The sequence below is a fragment of the Heloderma suspectum genome, chromosome 1, assembly GCF_057233095.1.
Source record: "Heloderma suspectum isolate Gila_16-S chromosome 1, 16-S_ref, whole genome shotgun sequence".
NCBI classification, from domain to species: domain Eukaryota; kingdom Metazoa; phylum Chordata; class Lepidosauria; order Squamata; family Helodermatidae; genus Heloderma; species Heloderma suspectum.
The window spans coordinates 394,846,015-394,862,053 of record NC_139458.1 but is presented as its reverse complement, the minus strand read 5'-3'; the positions used below and the strand labels follow the sequence as shown (position 1 = coordinate 394,862,053).

At 40.9% G+C, this 16,039-nt stretch overlaps 1 protein-coding gene across 1 annotated transcript in view; it reads left to right on the top strand.

The window, feature by feature from the left end:
- Positions 1–16,039, top strand: part of MIA3 (MIA SH3 domain ER export factor 3) — a 51,374-nt gene that overhangs the window by 8,135 nt on the left and 27,200 nt on the right. The window contains exons 3-4 of the mRNA XM_084828707.1: positions 7,744–7,830; positions 9,272–12,203. Coding sequence (XP_084684833.1) covers positions 7,744–7,830; positions 9,272–12,203 — 3,019 coding nt within the window. The remainder of the gene's footprint in view (positions 1–7,743; positions 7,831–9,271; positions 12,204–16,039) is intronic.

Genomic DNA, 16,039 nt, shown 5'->3' with positions numbered 1-16,039 from the left:
CTTCCTGTCCTTCCTCTGCAGCTGTCTGCCCCCCACCCCATATACTCTGGAGGATCCCACAACCCTCTGGAACATATTTTGAGCTGGCATGGGGGCTGCAGAGGGAAGGGGGAATCTGTTCTGGTGACAGATGCCATTCCATTGGTGGAAGATGCTAGTTGGATCCCACCCATGGAAAAATATGCAATAAGAGCAGTATTCACATGAGATAAATATTTAAATCACTTTCTGAGGCATACAAAAGAATCCAATTGTGTCATATTTGGTCCTTCAATTCTGCTTTATAAAAATGTAGCAGACTAACAAAAAATGGCTCAGATCCAAAGACAGACACACTTAAATCCCACTGAAGTTAATGGAACAAGTTAGTTGCAAATAACTTAAAACTCTGTGAAATCAATGTATCTTAAGTACAACTCACTGTCTCTGGATTGGGGTCTCTGGCAAAGAGGTACTGGTTTAAGTTAAATGTATTTTATGCCTTACATCAAGTGTTACTTTCTCTCTGCAATGAGATGTCAGGGGATAGGAGGGTAGTCTCCTATATTCTTACCAGGCTGCAATTTCTCACCAGTAAGTTGGATGTGAGCAGGTCCCTAGTGATGGGTATTCTGGTTGACAGGACTCCCTGCACATCTCTGAGCAGACTTTTTTTTTCCTCTTGCAAAGGAAGATCTGCTGCTTTGAGCCATTCTAAGACCTTGAACTTGCCAGGAGGTGCTGCTTTCATTAGACTATGCAAGTGGGGTTACGACACAACAGCTCTCAGCAGCAATAGAGTCCAATTAAAGTTGCACAGATGAAACGGGAAAAGCATTGCATGCTGCGAAAGTGGCAGAATGAAATCATTGTATCATGCTGGCAATTCCCTTCTGATATCTGCTGTGCCACAAATAACCTGGATAATTAGGAGGCATCTGTTTCCAGGGTTGTGAGCTCTTCATAAGCACAGAATATGAAGAATGGTTAAGGCCAGCTCTGAAACATGGGGTTGGATAATTAGAGGCTCAAGTTTTTAAACAAAAGAGACTAAACAGTTAACATCCACATTAGCCAAATTAATTTGCGCACAGACAGTATCTGTAAGCAATAACAAGTTAAAGGCAACTGGTAAAAGTTCAAGCTGAGGGTACAATAATCATAATGCCTTTGCAATTGATTACAAATCCACTGGGGATGCCAGACTATCAAAATGTTTTAACAAAATACAGAACTTGACCTTCTCTGTGACAAAAATGGTGTAATCTATGAAATCAGTAAGATTTTGCCTTTTGTTTCAGTGGGCTGCAGATGTTGCCTGTTAACTTTTTTTTAATTGCTACATAATAATGCATCTAATCTCTGTTTTCTCTAGCTAGCACTGTATTCTCTCCCTTGAGTCTAGGTGTAAATGTAACCAGTCAATGGTATTATGGAATGTCATGCTCAGGTTCTCTCATGTAGTCGAATTGCTAAAATAGACTGATATTAACCCTGTAGAAAAATGATGAAAAGCATAGTGTCATTTAAGATTATGGACTCACCCTGGTCCAGGGAAGCTGATCTTTTATGTAGAAACAATGTGAATTGTCCTTGTCCTCCAGACTGGGTCCCCTGCTCCTTGGTCTACATGTGGTGATCTGTACTAGATCAGTTTCATGGACACTCCTACTAATCAGATGGTTGGTAGTGTCAATCTGGACCTCACTTATTCCCTGAATCTGCACGTGAAACTGGGCAACTGCAGATCTTTGAATGCAAGTATGGGCATCCGTAGACCTAGGCCAGGCCAATTCCTATAGCACTTTCACTGTTCAAAATACTGCATAATTCTGATCATGTGTATCACCACCAACACCACCGTTTTTGAAGTAATTGGCTGAGAAATGGTAGATCACTGTCTTATAAGTAGAAACCTAGTATTCCACCCATTACACCCAGATGGTCCCTGTTAAGCTAACTAAACAATACAGTGTGTGCATTTAGACATCTAAATATTGCTTAATTATGGTTTTTATTTTCACCCAAGAGAAGAAATTAATGCAAGTGAGGCCTATTACATCTAGACAGTAATCCTGAAAATTTGGACCTGAATCATTAAGAATCCTAGCTTGGATCAAAAACAGCAAAACAGCTCCAGTTTTTCCATACTTTCTGGAATATGTAAACATAGATGCAAAAGTAAAACCTTATGAGTATTTTGTCCAGCCCTAGTTAAACATACATAGGATCAATTCTGCAATCTGTTTCATTGAAGAGATTCACATTTGGCGAATCTGAAAGATGTATTATTGTGGGGAAATTCCTTGAACCAAACAAAACTAGATTTTCCTGATTTGGGGGGGCACTTTGAGCAGGGGGGCAGAATAGAAGGACAGGTGGCATTTGCATTTGCCTACCTTTGACACAGTGCTAGTGAAACCAGTATTCCAGGCATGTCTGTGTGGAATGTGGAGAGAGATGTAGAGAAACATTTGACAATAACAGTTTACCTCTTATTTATTTATTTATTACATTTATATCCCGCCTTTTTTCCTCCAAGGAACTCAAGGTGGCGTACATAATCCTCCTCCTCTCCATTTTATCCTCACAACAACAACCCTGTGAGGTGGGTTGGGCTGAGAGTATGTGACTGGCCCAAAGTCACCCAGCGAGCTTCCATGGCCGAGTAGGGACTAGAACCCGGATCTTCCGGCTCCCAGTCCGTCACTCTCACCACTACACCATGCTGGCTCTACCTCTTGCCAGCATGAATGACAAGTGCCTGCTAACTTATATATAATATATAAAAAATAGTAGGCATAGCATAGATTACTTTAGTTGCTGCCAGGCTGTGCTGCTTCAAAGTAATTTGAAGGAAACTTGAAGCTTGATTTTCAGTGCAACTGAACACATAATATCCATGCTAAAAAGCTCCAACTCACCAAGATCAGACTTCCAAAGCCTTCCAAATCTAGGGCAAAGATTGCAGCATCTGTTTTTTTCTTTTACTTTTAAATGGTCAGCAGATATGTCCATCAGTAGCTACTGAGTAGGTCTGAAACTCTTCCGCTTACACAGACGACAGTAATTTAGAAGCTTCTTCCCAACAGTGTAAAGTTGCAAAGAAGGTCATTTCAGAGAACCTGTGTCTATATACAAGGACTTGGATTATAGGAAAGCCATTTATAGACATTGCTATACTGACTTAGTCTGAGACTAGTCTATAAAGGGAGTTAACATAAAGATTTGTACTTTGTCACATTGTCTTGTAAATGATAATGTCAGTTAGTAAGAATAATCCATAAGAAAGCTACTTTAAGGCTTTGGCTTTTTCACTTGGAAGGTTCTTTCGTAGGAACATAGGAAGCTGCATTATACCACATCAAGCCATTGTTCTATCTAGCCTGGTATTGTTTATACTGACTAGTGAAACCTCCAGGTTTTCAGACCAGAGCTGTAAATCTGGGTTCGAAATTACAAGGCTGGACCAATAAGAAAGGCCACACTGATTACACACTGGACCAATAAGAAAGGCCACCCCATCTGTTTAAATGCTTTTAAGAAAAACATTCTAAATCATTCTACGTTTCAAAGCATTCTTTATCACAAAAGCACTTCATAGCTACTAGTCCAATGAGTCCAGGGGTCTTTCCTCTTTTGTCAGCAGACTGAAGAGAAGGGGGCCAGGTGGGAGAAAGCACAGAAAATGAAAAAAAAGTGATGTCCAGCAAAGCCAGCTTTAACAGGGAAAGAGAGAATCTAGAAAGTCCATTCTAGCCTTTTATATTGATCAGAGGTGGGGAAAATGTTTTCACCCATTGTTGACCCACTGTTCTTCAGGACAAGCACAGTCCTTGCAAGTTTTCCACTTGTCTCATAATCAAATGGTACCTCAGCATCTCTGCCAGCTTTGTTATGGCTTCATTGTCCACTGGGTTACCAAGACCAATGCTTTCCTCATCTGCATATCTGCCATGTGGTTTCTCTGTATGACAATGCTTACAGAGAGCCAAACTTTTCCACTGCAGTCACCCATCATGGTTGGTTCTGGGGTTTGCTGAACCCAGTACTCCTCAGTTGGGCAGGTCCAGATTAACAAGAGTTTTTTTCTCAGCCCTACCTACAGACGTCAGGGATTGAACCTTGGACCTTTCACTTGCAGAACATGTGTTCTGCCACTGGCTACAGCCCATTAAGGAAATTTGCTATATTTCCTAGAGGATTTTCAGATAATAGGCAAAAAAAAACCCGCACAAGCCCTTTAAAATGGCTAATTGAACGTAGTAACTCATATCTCCATTGATAAGTTTAATAGTAAATATTGAACAAAGTAAGTATTGATCAATGACACATCCAACTAGCATTTGTTCTATGTGTTCATGTATGCAAAATATCTCTTAAGACAGATTTTCATTTTATTATACCATCTTGCAAGCCAAACATCAATGGCAAGGAAAAAATGTCTGGTTTAGGGTGCAATCGTATGCAAGCTTAGACAGAAAAAAAGTCATACAACTCTTAGCATCCCTCCAGCCAGTCATGCTGGCTAGGGCATGCTGAGAATTGTAAGGGTATGTCTAAATATGCAAAGGATTGCACCCTTAGTCACCCAAAAAATTGATGCTGGTGTCTTGCATCTAAGAACTGTATGGTATTGTTTTTCCATCCTGCATAGGGCTGCCATTTAAGAATTTCACGCTGACTCATTTAAAAAATTGATGCTGGCATCTAGAAATTTGGAATATATTTTTCATGCCCTACAAAGAGACCTCTGAAGCCTATGAAACCACTTGCAACTTTTACTACATCAATTTAAGTCAGAATTTGGTCCATCTAAGTATTTGTAAACATTAGGAATGTTTCTCTAAGAAATAGGTTATCTTATTTTTCCTATAATAAAAGCATCAGGATATCCAGGAACGGGGAAACACTCATGGAGCACAGATTCTAGTATCTCTAGAGAGTGTATTTACTTTTAATGTGTTCTGCCAGTTTCTAATTGCCTAGGTTATCTAATCTCCATAGCAATTCTCCACTGTTAATATTGGCTTCCTGACAACAGTTGTAAGAACTTGCAAGTGAGAGTGTGAATATTTTTCTAGAAGGCATTAATACAGACTACAACCAGGCCATGCAAACCTATGCATCTACTCAGAAGTAAGAACCACTGTGTTAACAGAGTTCACTCCCTAGTGAGTGTGTTTAGGATTACAGCATTGACTAGAGCAAATCACTTGTCCCTCTGGAAACAATGACTCCTAATGGAATTGTATATGATAACAAAGAGGAGGAGACAGTTGTTTTCCACCAATGTTGAATGTGAAAAATTGAAACAATAGAAAGGGGGTTGGATTAAAATGGTGCAATGTCATCAACTTCAATTATTGAGATTTTTTTGCAGATGACACCTCAGTTATTGAGAATAAGTATAACCTCCTCAGATTAGGTCTACTTCTTCAAATGTGATCTTTGCTAGAAAATAAGATATGACAGATATAAAAACAATGCAAGTTTCATTATCATTAATGAATAATGATAATGGTAGTAGCATTAGAAAAAATGGAGGGAGGGCAAGCTGACTTGTATGTACAAAACACAGATACTTGCTTTGCTTGTTCCAGAAGCTGGAAATTCCAGCCACCCTTGCTCATTTGTGCCACCAATAATAGTCTCCCATTTTCAGGCAAAGGTAAACATTAGCCCTAGCTCTGCCTCTCAGGGCCCAACTAGAGCTTTCCTGTCAGTGCAAATAGCAGCTTTGGAGGAACCACTTTTATTAGGATTGCAGCAGGGGAGGAAAGGGTTAAACTTTCCTCCCCACTTGGTCTTATCCCAATAATGATCAGTCTCCCCCAGTGGCTGCTATTTGCCTTTTTAAAATGTGCATGTTAAGTGCAAAAAAAAGAAGTGATTTTAATGTCATGCCTTATTTGGCATTGAGTATTCTGTTGCTTGTTTCTATTTAATTTTCATTGTATATCATGACGAGTATGGGTGTTGAATATGCACAATGAAATACAGTATGGTCAAGCACAAGAAAAGTAACCACAAACTTCAGCTGTTGAACCAGGCAAAAAAGGCTATTTAAATAAAGTTGGGCACACCTGTGTCCCACAAAATGCTTAGACTACGTGTCAGAGGCTACAGTAAGTTTCATTAAATGTTAATGGAACTTATTTTCAACTTGCAGAACTTATTGTAGCCCTTGACATACAGTTTAAGCATTCTGTGAGACATAAGTGTATCCAACTTTATCTAAATGATGGAGGGAGCAATCCTATGGCCGCTAGACGGCCGTAGGATATCTGGTTTTCCAGAAACCAACCTCGGAGCCCACAGTCCAAGGTCAGTTCCCAGAGAACCAACCTTCCCCCCCTTCCGCACTGCCTTGCAGGCAATGTGGAACAGCCCCACATTCCACACTTGGAAGAGGAGCGTGGAGCAGCCAAAACAGGGCGTTCCGGGGTGGGGAGGGCAAAAATGCCGGTACGACACATCCTATGTGTTGTCTGGCAGCCTCCTCCCCCGCTCCGCCCTCCCACAGCTAGACAGCTGAAATTGGCTGTCTAGCCGCAAATGCAGGGCAGGAGAAGCACAGAGGGAACGATCCCCTCCATGCTTCTCCTGCCCTGCATTGGATGGATTGTGCCCTAAAAGGACTTCCAAGTAAATATATATAGGTGAGGGTGTCACGCCTATTGATTTCACCAAGACTTAGAATTCCTAACTTTTTCTGGAGCTAGCCTTATCATCTCACACGCTCCCCCCCCCCCCGTGCTCTGTATTGAAATGGAGAACTGTCATTTCTTAGCATTAATATTTCAGTGCTCTGCTGACTTTTCCACAGATTTGCTTAGTAATGTGGAGGCAGAGCAGTTGCTTGTTCCGGATGCCCCAAACTGTTACTGACTCATGATAGAACGACATGCACAAGCATGCCTGTTGGTTTCAGCCCTTGTATACATTTACATGAGTTTCTTTAGGGTATGTGACCTTTTCCAGTGTCTGTCATTTAAACTCTCTTTCAGATACATTAACACTAGTTTATTCTGTGGTCTAGATCCCAAAATTCTTAGAATTGTTGAATGAGGGGCAAGGGGGAAAGCGCTAAAAATAAGCACTAAATAGGCAGTTGAACTCCTAAGTGCCATAAGTAGTTATTTGGATGCAGTGCAGTTCTTTTTTAAAAAAAGAATACTGAAATGCCCTGTGGTACATGTGAATTTTATGAGGTACACCTTTGGACTGGAGCCCTGGTATGCTGTGTAAATCCTCTGGGTGGGGACACTGGGCTTTTCTACATGAAGCTTATAACCTGCCACTTACTGAGGCTTCTGCTTCTGGATTCTTTGTGGGATTAAGGATGCCACCTTTACACGTATTTCTTCTGGGGGTTTTCTTTCTCTAGCTTTCTATATGTTCCATTACACAACCACTAGGTGGCACTGTGGTATAGTGGAATTTCACAAATACACTAAGGTTTCATGCCACCATTCACAGAAATATCAGACTTTCCTCACTAGAACCCCCCCCCCCCGCTATAATGGTTGCAAAGCACGGGAGACACCTTGGAGGATGACGATGTCATGTAAAGCACCTGCAGACTACTATGAGCTGAAGAATCACAAGTGTACAGTAAGTACCTTGTGTAGAAAGGCTCACTGCCACTCTTGTCATCACCTATTGTACAATTGTCTCTAAGTAGGAGCATTTTTATGTTTTTTTAAAAGCATATTTTATACTGACTTTTATTTTCTCTTCTCTCCCCACCCCTCTTGGCAGGTTGGAAGTGAATTTGGATATTTTCCAAAGGATTTACTTGAAATAAAACATATTTATACCCATGATGAGCTTGAATTGCCAACAGATGTAAGTTATTTGTGTGTGTGTGTGTGTGTGTGTGTGTGTGATCTATACATCATTCTGTCCTGAGGGTTTGGGAATATTATGGAATGGGTCCTTGTCTTCTAAAATAATTACAATTAAAAAACCAATAATATAAATTAACCTGAGAGGAGGAACAGTGGGAGATCGGGGTGAGAAAAACAGTTCTTTAAAACATTTGACTAATATTTTAGACCAACTGACTGAGAACAATTAGTTTCTCTGAATATTTGGGGAGAGTCTGAAGGACTACTAGCTGATCAGGCCCGTACAACTTGTGACTCGCCAAGCTGAATGTGGTCTGCTAGCAATGTATGAAAACTCACTGGGGCTTTTTCTGTCTGACCAGGACTTCTAAAACATGGGGGTTGTTGAGCATCTGGCAGGCCACAGTACAGGACTTTGTGGGTCACATTATGCAGGGCTATGTAAGATGGTGTCTTTGCCTGCTTAGAGTGCAATCCTACGCATATTCACTCAGAAGTAAGTCCCACTGTGCTCAATGGGGCTTTCTTCTTGGTAAGTGGAGGAACCATAGTTCAGTGGTAGAGCATATGGTTTGTATGCAGAAGGGCCTATATTCAATCCCTGGCATCTCTAGTTAAAAATAATATTCGGGTAGCAGGTGATGTGAAAGACCTCTGCCCAAGCTAAGACCCTGAGGAATTCTTGCCAGTTAGAGTAGACAATATGACAGTCCTGGGCTAGATGCTCACCCAAACTGGATTCACACAACATGATAACCCACACTCAAGGGTTGAGTGTGAGTTGTCATTGAACTGTGGGTTGTTGTTGAAATGTGGGTTATTGTGTTATCTGAACCCAGCCGCAATAACAAACTGGTTTGTTAGCCACGAACAACCCACAGTTCACAATCCAGCAAACCATGAGTTCTTTTCATGGGTTGTTCGTAGTTACTAAACATAGTTTGGTGGTTAGACAACACAACAACCCACTGTTCAGTGACAACCTACACTCAACCCTTGAGTGTGGGTTATCGTGTTGTGTGAACCCAGTCATAGTCTGATCTGGCCTTGGGCACCTTCCTAAGTGTACATAAGAGTGCAGCTCTAGACTCTTTCTTGCTAAATATCAAAGGTGGTAAGCCTTTATCATTTGACATAAATGATAAAGGTATGTAAGCCTTGATATGATCCAATGTAGCAATGTTTATGTTCTGTGCAACCTCATCCTATGCATATTTACCTAAGCCCCACTATGTTTAATAGGCTTTACTCCTAGGTAAGCAGGCACAGAATTCTAAAGTGGTTCTTACTGTTACTTTTAATCAAGTGAATCACTTGCAGATTTTAGTAGGAACAATTAATCTAAATTTTAGCTAAGTTAAAAGAAAAAATTAAATGAAGATAGTAATACTTGGGTGGGGGGAAGTTCCTTAAGTAACTGAAATTTGTTTATCCTTCAGGAAACAGATTTTGTTTGCTTTGATGGAGGCAAAGATGATTTTGACAATTATAATGCAGATGAGCTTTTAAAAATATCAGAGGATATGGTGACTAATGATGCTGCAGCTGAGCTGGGCACCGGAAAGGAAGAGGAGAATGAAGGGGCTGATCCTACAGAGTCCACTGATCCAGAGACTGAGAGGTTTGAAGGGTCAGAAGAAGAAAATGAAGACAATGCCAAAATGGATGAAAATGATAATTTTATTTTTGAAAAGGATGAGAATATAGAAGGAGCTCTTGAGTCCAAGAGTGAGAACCTTGTTGGAAATAGCGATACAGATAATCCTCAGGGAGTCCAAAGTTCACATCAGCCTTCAGAAGAAATACTGCCAGAAACATTAAAAGTACCAAAACATGAAAGTGCCAAAAATTCTAGTGTATCTCAGGGTGAAGCTAAACAATCAGACTATGGAGGCAAAGATGATGGGTCTTACACACTTCTACCCCAGGAGGTATCTGAGGACTTGAAAACAAAATTTGGCTCAACTGCGGATGCCCTTGTGTCTGATGATGAGACAACTAGCCTTGTTACATCACTTGATGGTGATTTCAGGGAAGATCTGGACATCGACTCTTATGATACAGAGAAACTGGACGAACCGAAGGAACAGTCAGTAGACGTTCCTTTGCTGTCTTTTACAGAAGAAATAAAATCTTCGGAAGATCCAGAAGCTGAAAATATATCATCTAATGGTGTATTTCAATCAGAAACAAATGATGATGCTGATGCTGGGGAGGCTGCTGCCAAATTAATTCATGAGAAAGAAGATGACTCTGGCTTATTAACACATTTAGGGGATAAGTTTTTTGCAATTGTCAGTGGAGGTGAACGAACAGCTGATGAAACTGATAGGGACGAGGTTGATTTAGAGGAGGAGGAGGAAGATGACGACAACAACAATGATCTGGCCCTAATTAGCAAGAAGGAAAGTACAGAAGATGTGTTAGCTTATTCAGAGATTTCATCAGAAGATGATCCCATTACATCAGAACATGATTTTATTACAAAGGAGATACATAATGTAGATATCAGGGACCTTAAGGGGAAAAAACATAAAATTCAGGACTATGTGGAAGAGCATGCAAAAACTGAGGAGGAACCGACTACAGAAGAACAACTGCAAAGGTCTTCTACACATAATTTTCATGTGTTTTCTAATTATGGAGATGGTCAGCAACCCAAAGCGCCCATGGAAACAAAAGAAGAAACTTTAAAGCCACCCCAAGGTGATATCAGAGATGACCCAGAAGCCCTTTCTTTGCATCAAATAATAAAAGATAAGGAAAGAGGAGAAGAGAAAAATCTGGAGGATGCCTTGGAAAATGATACAAAACACACAACATTATGGGAAGAAATGGGCAAAAAAGATGGAGAGGATAAACAGCCAATGAACATTTTACCAGACTTGCTTGAAGAACTAACAAATGAATCTCAGAGTGATTTGGATGATGCTGATCTCTTGGAAGGCAAAACAAAGTATGATACAAAGCAAGATGGAGAAGATATTGAACTAAGAAAGATACGCGCTAATAAGCAATCAAATGTCTCTGCTATGAAAAATATTCCCACCAAGGAAGATGCTCAAATGCCTATCAAACAGTCTCAACAAGAAACTGTAACCCAGGATTTAGAAGAAGATGGAGATGAGAAGGAGGATGACCTTACAAGTAGCAAGAAGACACAAAGGAAAAAATCTATTCTAGAGAAATCCGGAAGTGCTACACAATACAGAAACCTGACTCAGCAAAACATTGTTAACAATGAGGCTGAACACTTGGAAAAAGTTACTGGACTAGATACAGGAAGAGAGAAATCTCCCACCGAAGAATTCCAGTCAGTGGAGCTAGAAGAAGAAGAAGAAGAAGAAGATTTCCTAGAAGAATCAGAAGAGTTACTACAAGATGAAAATGCTATGAGTGCAAAGTTGTCTAAAGAGAAACTTACAGAGGAACAAAGTTTCACATTAGATGTTGAAAGTGCAAGCCCTTGGCAGCAAATGCCAAATGGTGCTATTTCGAGAGCTGCTAATCCTGTTGATGAAACAGGAGAAGAAGCAATAACAACACTTGAGCAGGCTAAGGAAGAAGATGGCATGGAAGATTTGAATGAGGAATATGGAGGAACGCAGATAACTGAGGATTTTCAACTGAAGGAAAGCAAAGAGGAAGAGCACGAGGAGGTAGATCCAACAATATTTCATGAAGTGGAAAATCCTCAGCTTGAGGGAAAAAATCAAATAAAGGATATACATGATAGAATAATGTCAAGCAATTTAAATACTTCTGAGTTAGAAGACAGGGATGACTTTAATCAAACAAAGGAGCATCTCCCCAAAGATTTTACACAGAAGGGCCTTAAAGATCTACAGATGTCAACAGAGCAGATAGAAGACAAACACCAGAATTCCCGTGATGCTAGAGAGATATCAGAAAACACAAATGAAGCTATAGAGCCAGAATACAGTGAGCCTGTGAGGCAGCTCATTATAATGAAAGAATTCCTTGATGAAAAACGTATTGCACGTTTACAAAAGTATCTTGGGGAACATGTTTTCAGGATAGAATCTTTGTTTCATGACATAGAGATGGAGGTGCTGCTTGCTCAGAAACATAATGATAACCACAAGGTCACTGAAAAGGCTTTGGACCAGATCCTTGAATCTTCAGAGTCTAATATTCTAGACATTCTGAACAAAGTTTTAGATTCAAGGGAGGTAGAAAATAAAGAAGAAGTGATCAAGGAAATGGATTTGTTTGATGAAGAAGCTGCCATAATGGATGATATTCAGGAACTAATATATTCATTATGGCAAAAATACTCTCCAATTAGTGAGAGTGCACCACTTGCATCCCTTCCAGAATCTGATATGGACTCCACTGAACCCATTACAGGTAAGACTTTATGGCTGCAAATATTCACACTTATCTTAGAGTAAACTCCATTGAACAGAATGAGTAGACATGCATAGAATTGTCCTGTATATTGAGCTGGTGATAGAGCTGAAACAAAGCTAGATATCGTAGGCACTTAGGCCCACACAAACTTGATGCTGACCTGGGAAAGTCTTTCAAAGCTTTCTCTAGCCCAGAGATGGGCATCTTGTGGTCCTTCAAATGTTTTAGCCTTCAACTCCCATCAGCCCTAGTCAGCATAGCCAGTGTTGAGGGATCATGGGAGTTCTGGGCCAAACCATGTGGAGGGCTACAAGTTGCCTACCCCTACTATAACCTTTGACTAGGATAATTGCTGAGAAAAGATATTAAGAAAGCTGATGGGACTACAAATCAAAATGAAACAATTGATCAGTTGTTGTTGTTCAGTCGTTAAGTTGTGTCCGACTCTTTGTGACCCCATGGACCATAGCACGCCAGGCCTTCCTGTCCTCCACTCTCTCCCAGAGTGTGCTCAAGTTCATATTCATTGCATCGGTGATGCTATCTAGCCATCTCATCCTCTGCCGTCCCCTTCTCCCTTTGCCTTCAATCTTTCTCAGCATCAGGGTCTTTTCCAGGGAGTTTTCTCTTTGCATTAGGTGGCCAAAATATTTGAGCTTCAGCTTCAGTATCTTTCCTTCCAATGAGCACTCAGGGTTGGTTTCCTTTAGGATTGACTAATTTGACCTCTTTGCAATCCAGGGGACTCGTAAGAGTCTTATCCAGCACCACACTTGGAAAGCATCAATTCTTTGGCACTCAGCCTTCCTTATAGTGCAGCTCTCACAGCCATACGTTGCTACTGGGAAAACCATAGCTTTGATTATACGGACCTTTGTCGGCAAGGTCATGTCTCTGCTTCTTACTATGCTGTCTAGGTTTGCCATAGCTTTCCTCCCAAGGAGCAAGCGTCTTTTAATTTCATGGCTACAGTCACCGTCTGCGGTGATCTTGGAGCCCAAGAAAATAAAATCTGTCACTGCTTCCATTTCTTCCCCTTCTATATGCCAGGAAGTGATGGGGCCAGATGCCATGATCTTAGTTTTTTTAATGTTGACTTTCAAACCAGCTTTTGCACTCTCCACTTTCACCCTCAACAAGAGGCTCTTTAGATCCTTTTCAGTTTCTGCCATTAGGGTGGTATCGTCTGCGTATCTGAGGTTGTTGATAATTCTCCTGGCAATCTTAATTCTGACCTGTGATTCATCCAAGCCGGTGTTTCTCATGATGTATTCTGCATATAAGTTAAATAACCAGGACGACAATATGCAGCCTTGTTGTACTCCTGTCCCAATTTTGAACCAATCAGTTGTTCCATGTCCAGTTCTTACTGTTGCTTCTTGGCCCTCGTACAGGTTTCTCAGGAGACAGGTAAGGTGGTCTGGTACTCCCATCTCTTTAATAATTTGCCACAGTTTGTTGTGATCCACACAATCAAAGGCTTTAGCGTAGTCAATGAAGCAAAAATAGACGCTTTTCTGGAATTCTCTTGCTTTCTCCATGATGCAGCGAATGTTGGCGATTTGATCTCTAGTTCCTTTGCCTCTTCAAAGCCCAGCTTATACTTCCGCTAGTTCTCGATTCACATACTGCTGAAGCCTAGTGAAGCTTATTATATTTTGAGCATAACCTTGCTGGCATGTGAAATGCGCACAATTGTACGGTAGTTTGAACAATCTTTGGCATTGCCCTTCTTTGGAATTGGAATGTAAACTGATCTTTTCCAGTCTTATGACCACTGTTGAGTGTTCCAAATTTGTTGGCATATTGAGTGCAGCACTTTAACAGCATCATCTTTTAGGATTTTAAATAGCTCAGCTGGAATACTGTCATCTCTGCTAGCTTTGTTGTTACTAATGCTTCCTAAGGCCCACTTGACTTCACTCTCGAGGATGTCCGGCTCAAGTTCAGTGACCGCACTATCATGGCTATCAGGGACAATAAGATCTTTCCTGTATAGTTCCTCTGTGTATTCTTTCCACCTCTTCTTAATCTCATCTGCCTTCTGTTAGGTCCCTGCCTTCTTTGTCCTTTATCATGCCTGTCTTTGCACAAAACGTTCCCTTGATATCTCCGATTTTCTTGAAAAGATCTCTAGTCTTTCCCATTTTATTGTTTTCCTCGATTTCTTTGCATTGTTCATTTAACAAGGCCTTCTTGTCTCTCCTTGCTATTCTCTGGAACTCTGCATTCAGTTGGATATATCTTCTCCTTTCTCCCTTGCTTTCCGCTTCCCTTCTTTCCTCAGCTACTTGTAAAGCCTCATCAGACAGTCACTTTGCTTTCTTGCATTTCTTTTTCTTTGGGATGGATTTCGTTGCTGCCTCCTGAACAATGTTACGGACCTCCGTCCATAGTTCCTCAGGCACGCTGTCTATCAGGTCTAATCCCTGAAATCTATTCCTTACCTCCACTGTATATTCAGAAGGGATATGATTTAGGTCATACCTGAATGGTTTAGTGGTTTTCCCTACGTTCTTCAATTTAAGCCGAAATTTTGCAATAAGAAGCTCATGATCTGAGTCACAGTCAGCTCCAGGTCTTGTTTTTACTGACTGTATAGAGCTTCTCCATCTTTGGCTGCAAAGGACATAATCAATCTGATTTTGATATTGACCATCTGGTGATGTCCGTGTGTAGAGTCGCCTCTTGTGCTGTTGGAAAAGAGGGTTTGCTATGATCAGCGTGTTCTCTTGGCAAAACTCTATTAGCCTTTGTCCTGCTTCATTTTGTACACCAAGGCCATGCTTGCCTGTTATCCCAGTTATTTCTTGACTTCCTACTTTAGCATTCCAATCCCCTATGATGAAAAGGACATCTTTTTTTGGTGTTAGTTCTAGAAGGTGTTGTAGGTCTTCATAGAACTGATCAACCTCAGCTTCTTCGGCCTCAGTGGTTGGGGTGTAGACATGAACTACTGTGATGTTGAATGGTTTGCTTTGGATTCGTACTGAGATCATTCTGTTGTTTTTGAGATTGTACCCCAGTACTGCTTTTCCCACTCTTTTATTGACTGTGAGTGCTACTCCATTTCTTCTAAGGGATTCTTGCCCACAGTAGTAGATATGATGGTCACCTGAATTAATTCTCCCATGCTTGTCCATTTTAGTTCGCTGATTCCCAAGATGTTGACGTTCAATCTTGCCATCTCATGTTTGACCACCTCCAGCTTACCTTGATTCATTGATCTTGCATTCCAGGTTCCTAAACAATATTGTTCTTTACAGCATCGGATTTTCTTTTCGCCACCAGACACATCCACAGCTGAGTGTCCTTTCGGCTTTGGCCCAGCCACTTCACTCTTTCTGGCGCTACTTGGAAATACCATCTGCTCTTCCCCAGTAGTATATTGGACACCTTCCGACCTGAGGGGCTTATCTTCCGGTGTCATATCTTTTAGCCTTGTGATACGTTCCATGGAGTTTTCTTGGCAGGAATACTGGAGTGGATTGCCATTTCCTTCTCCAGTGGACCACATTTTGTCAGAACTCTCCGCCATGACCTGTCCGTCTTGGGTGGCCCTGCACAGCATAGCTTATGGCTTCACTAAGTTGCACAAACCCCTTCGCCACAACAAGGCAGTGATCCATGAAGGGGAATTGATCAGTACATCTAAGAAATTCACTAATTCCAGATTTAAATCATGGAGTTTTAAACAGAAATGAACTGAGTGTGGCTTATGCTGGAGGCCTTGGTGATATTTATATAAAATATAAATATCTTGATTTATATTTTAATTTCAAGCAAGATAGTTGTTTGTGATTTCCACCCCAATTCCAACAATATTTACTAGA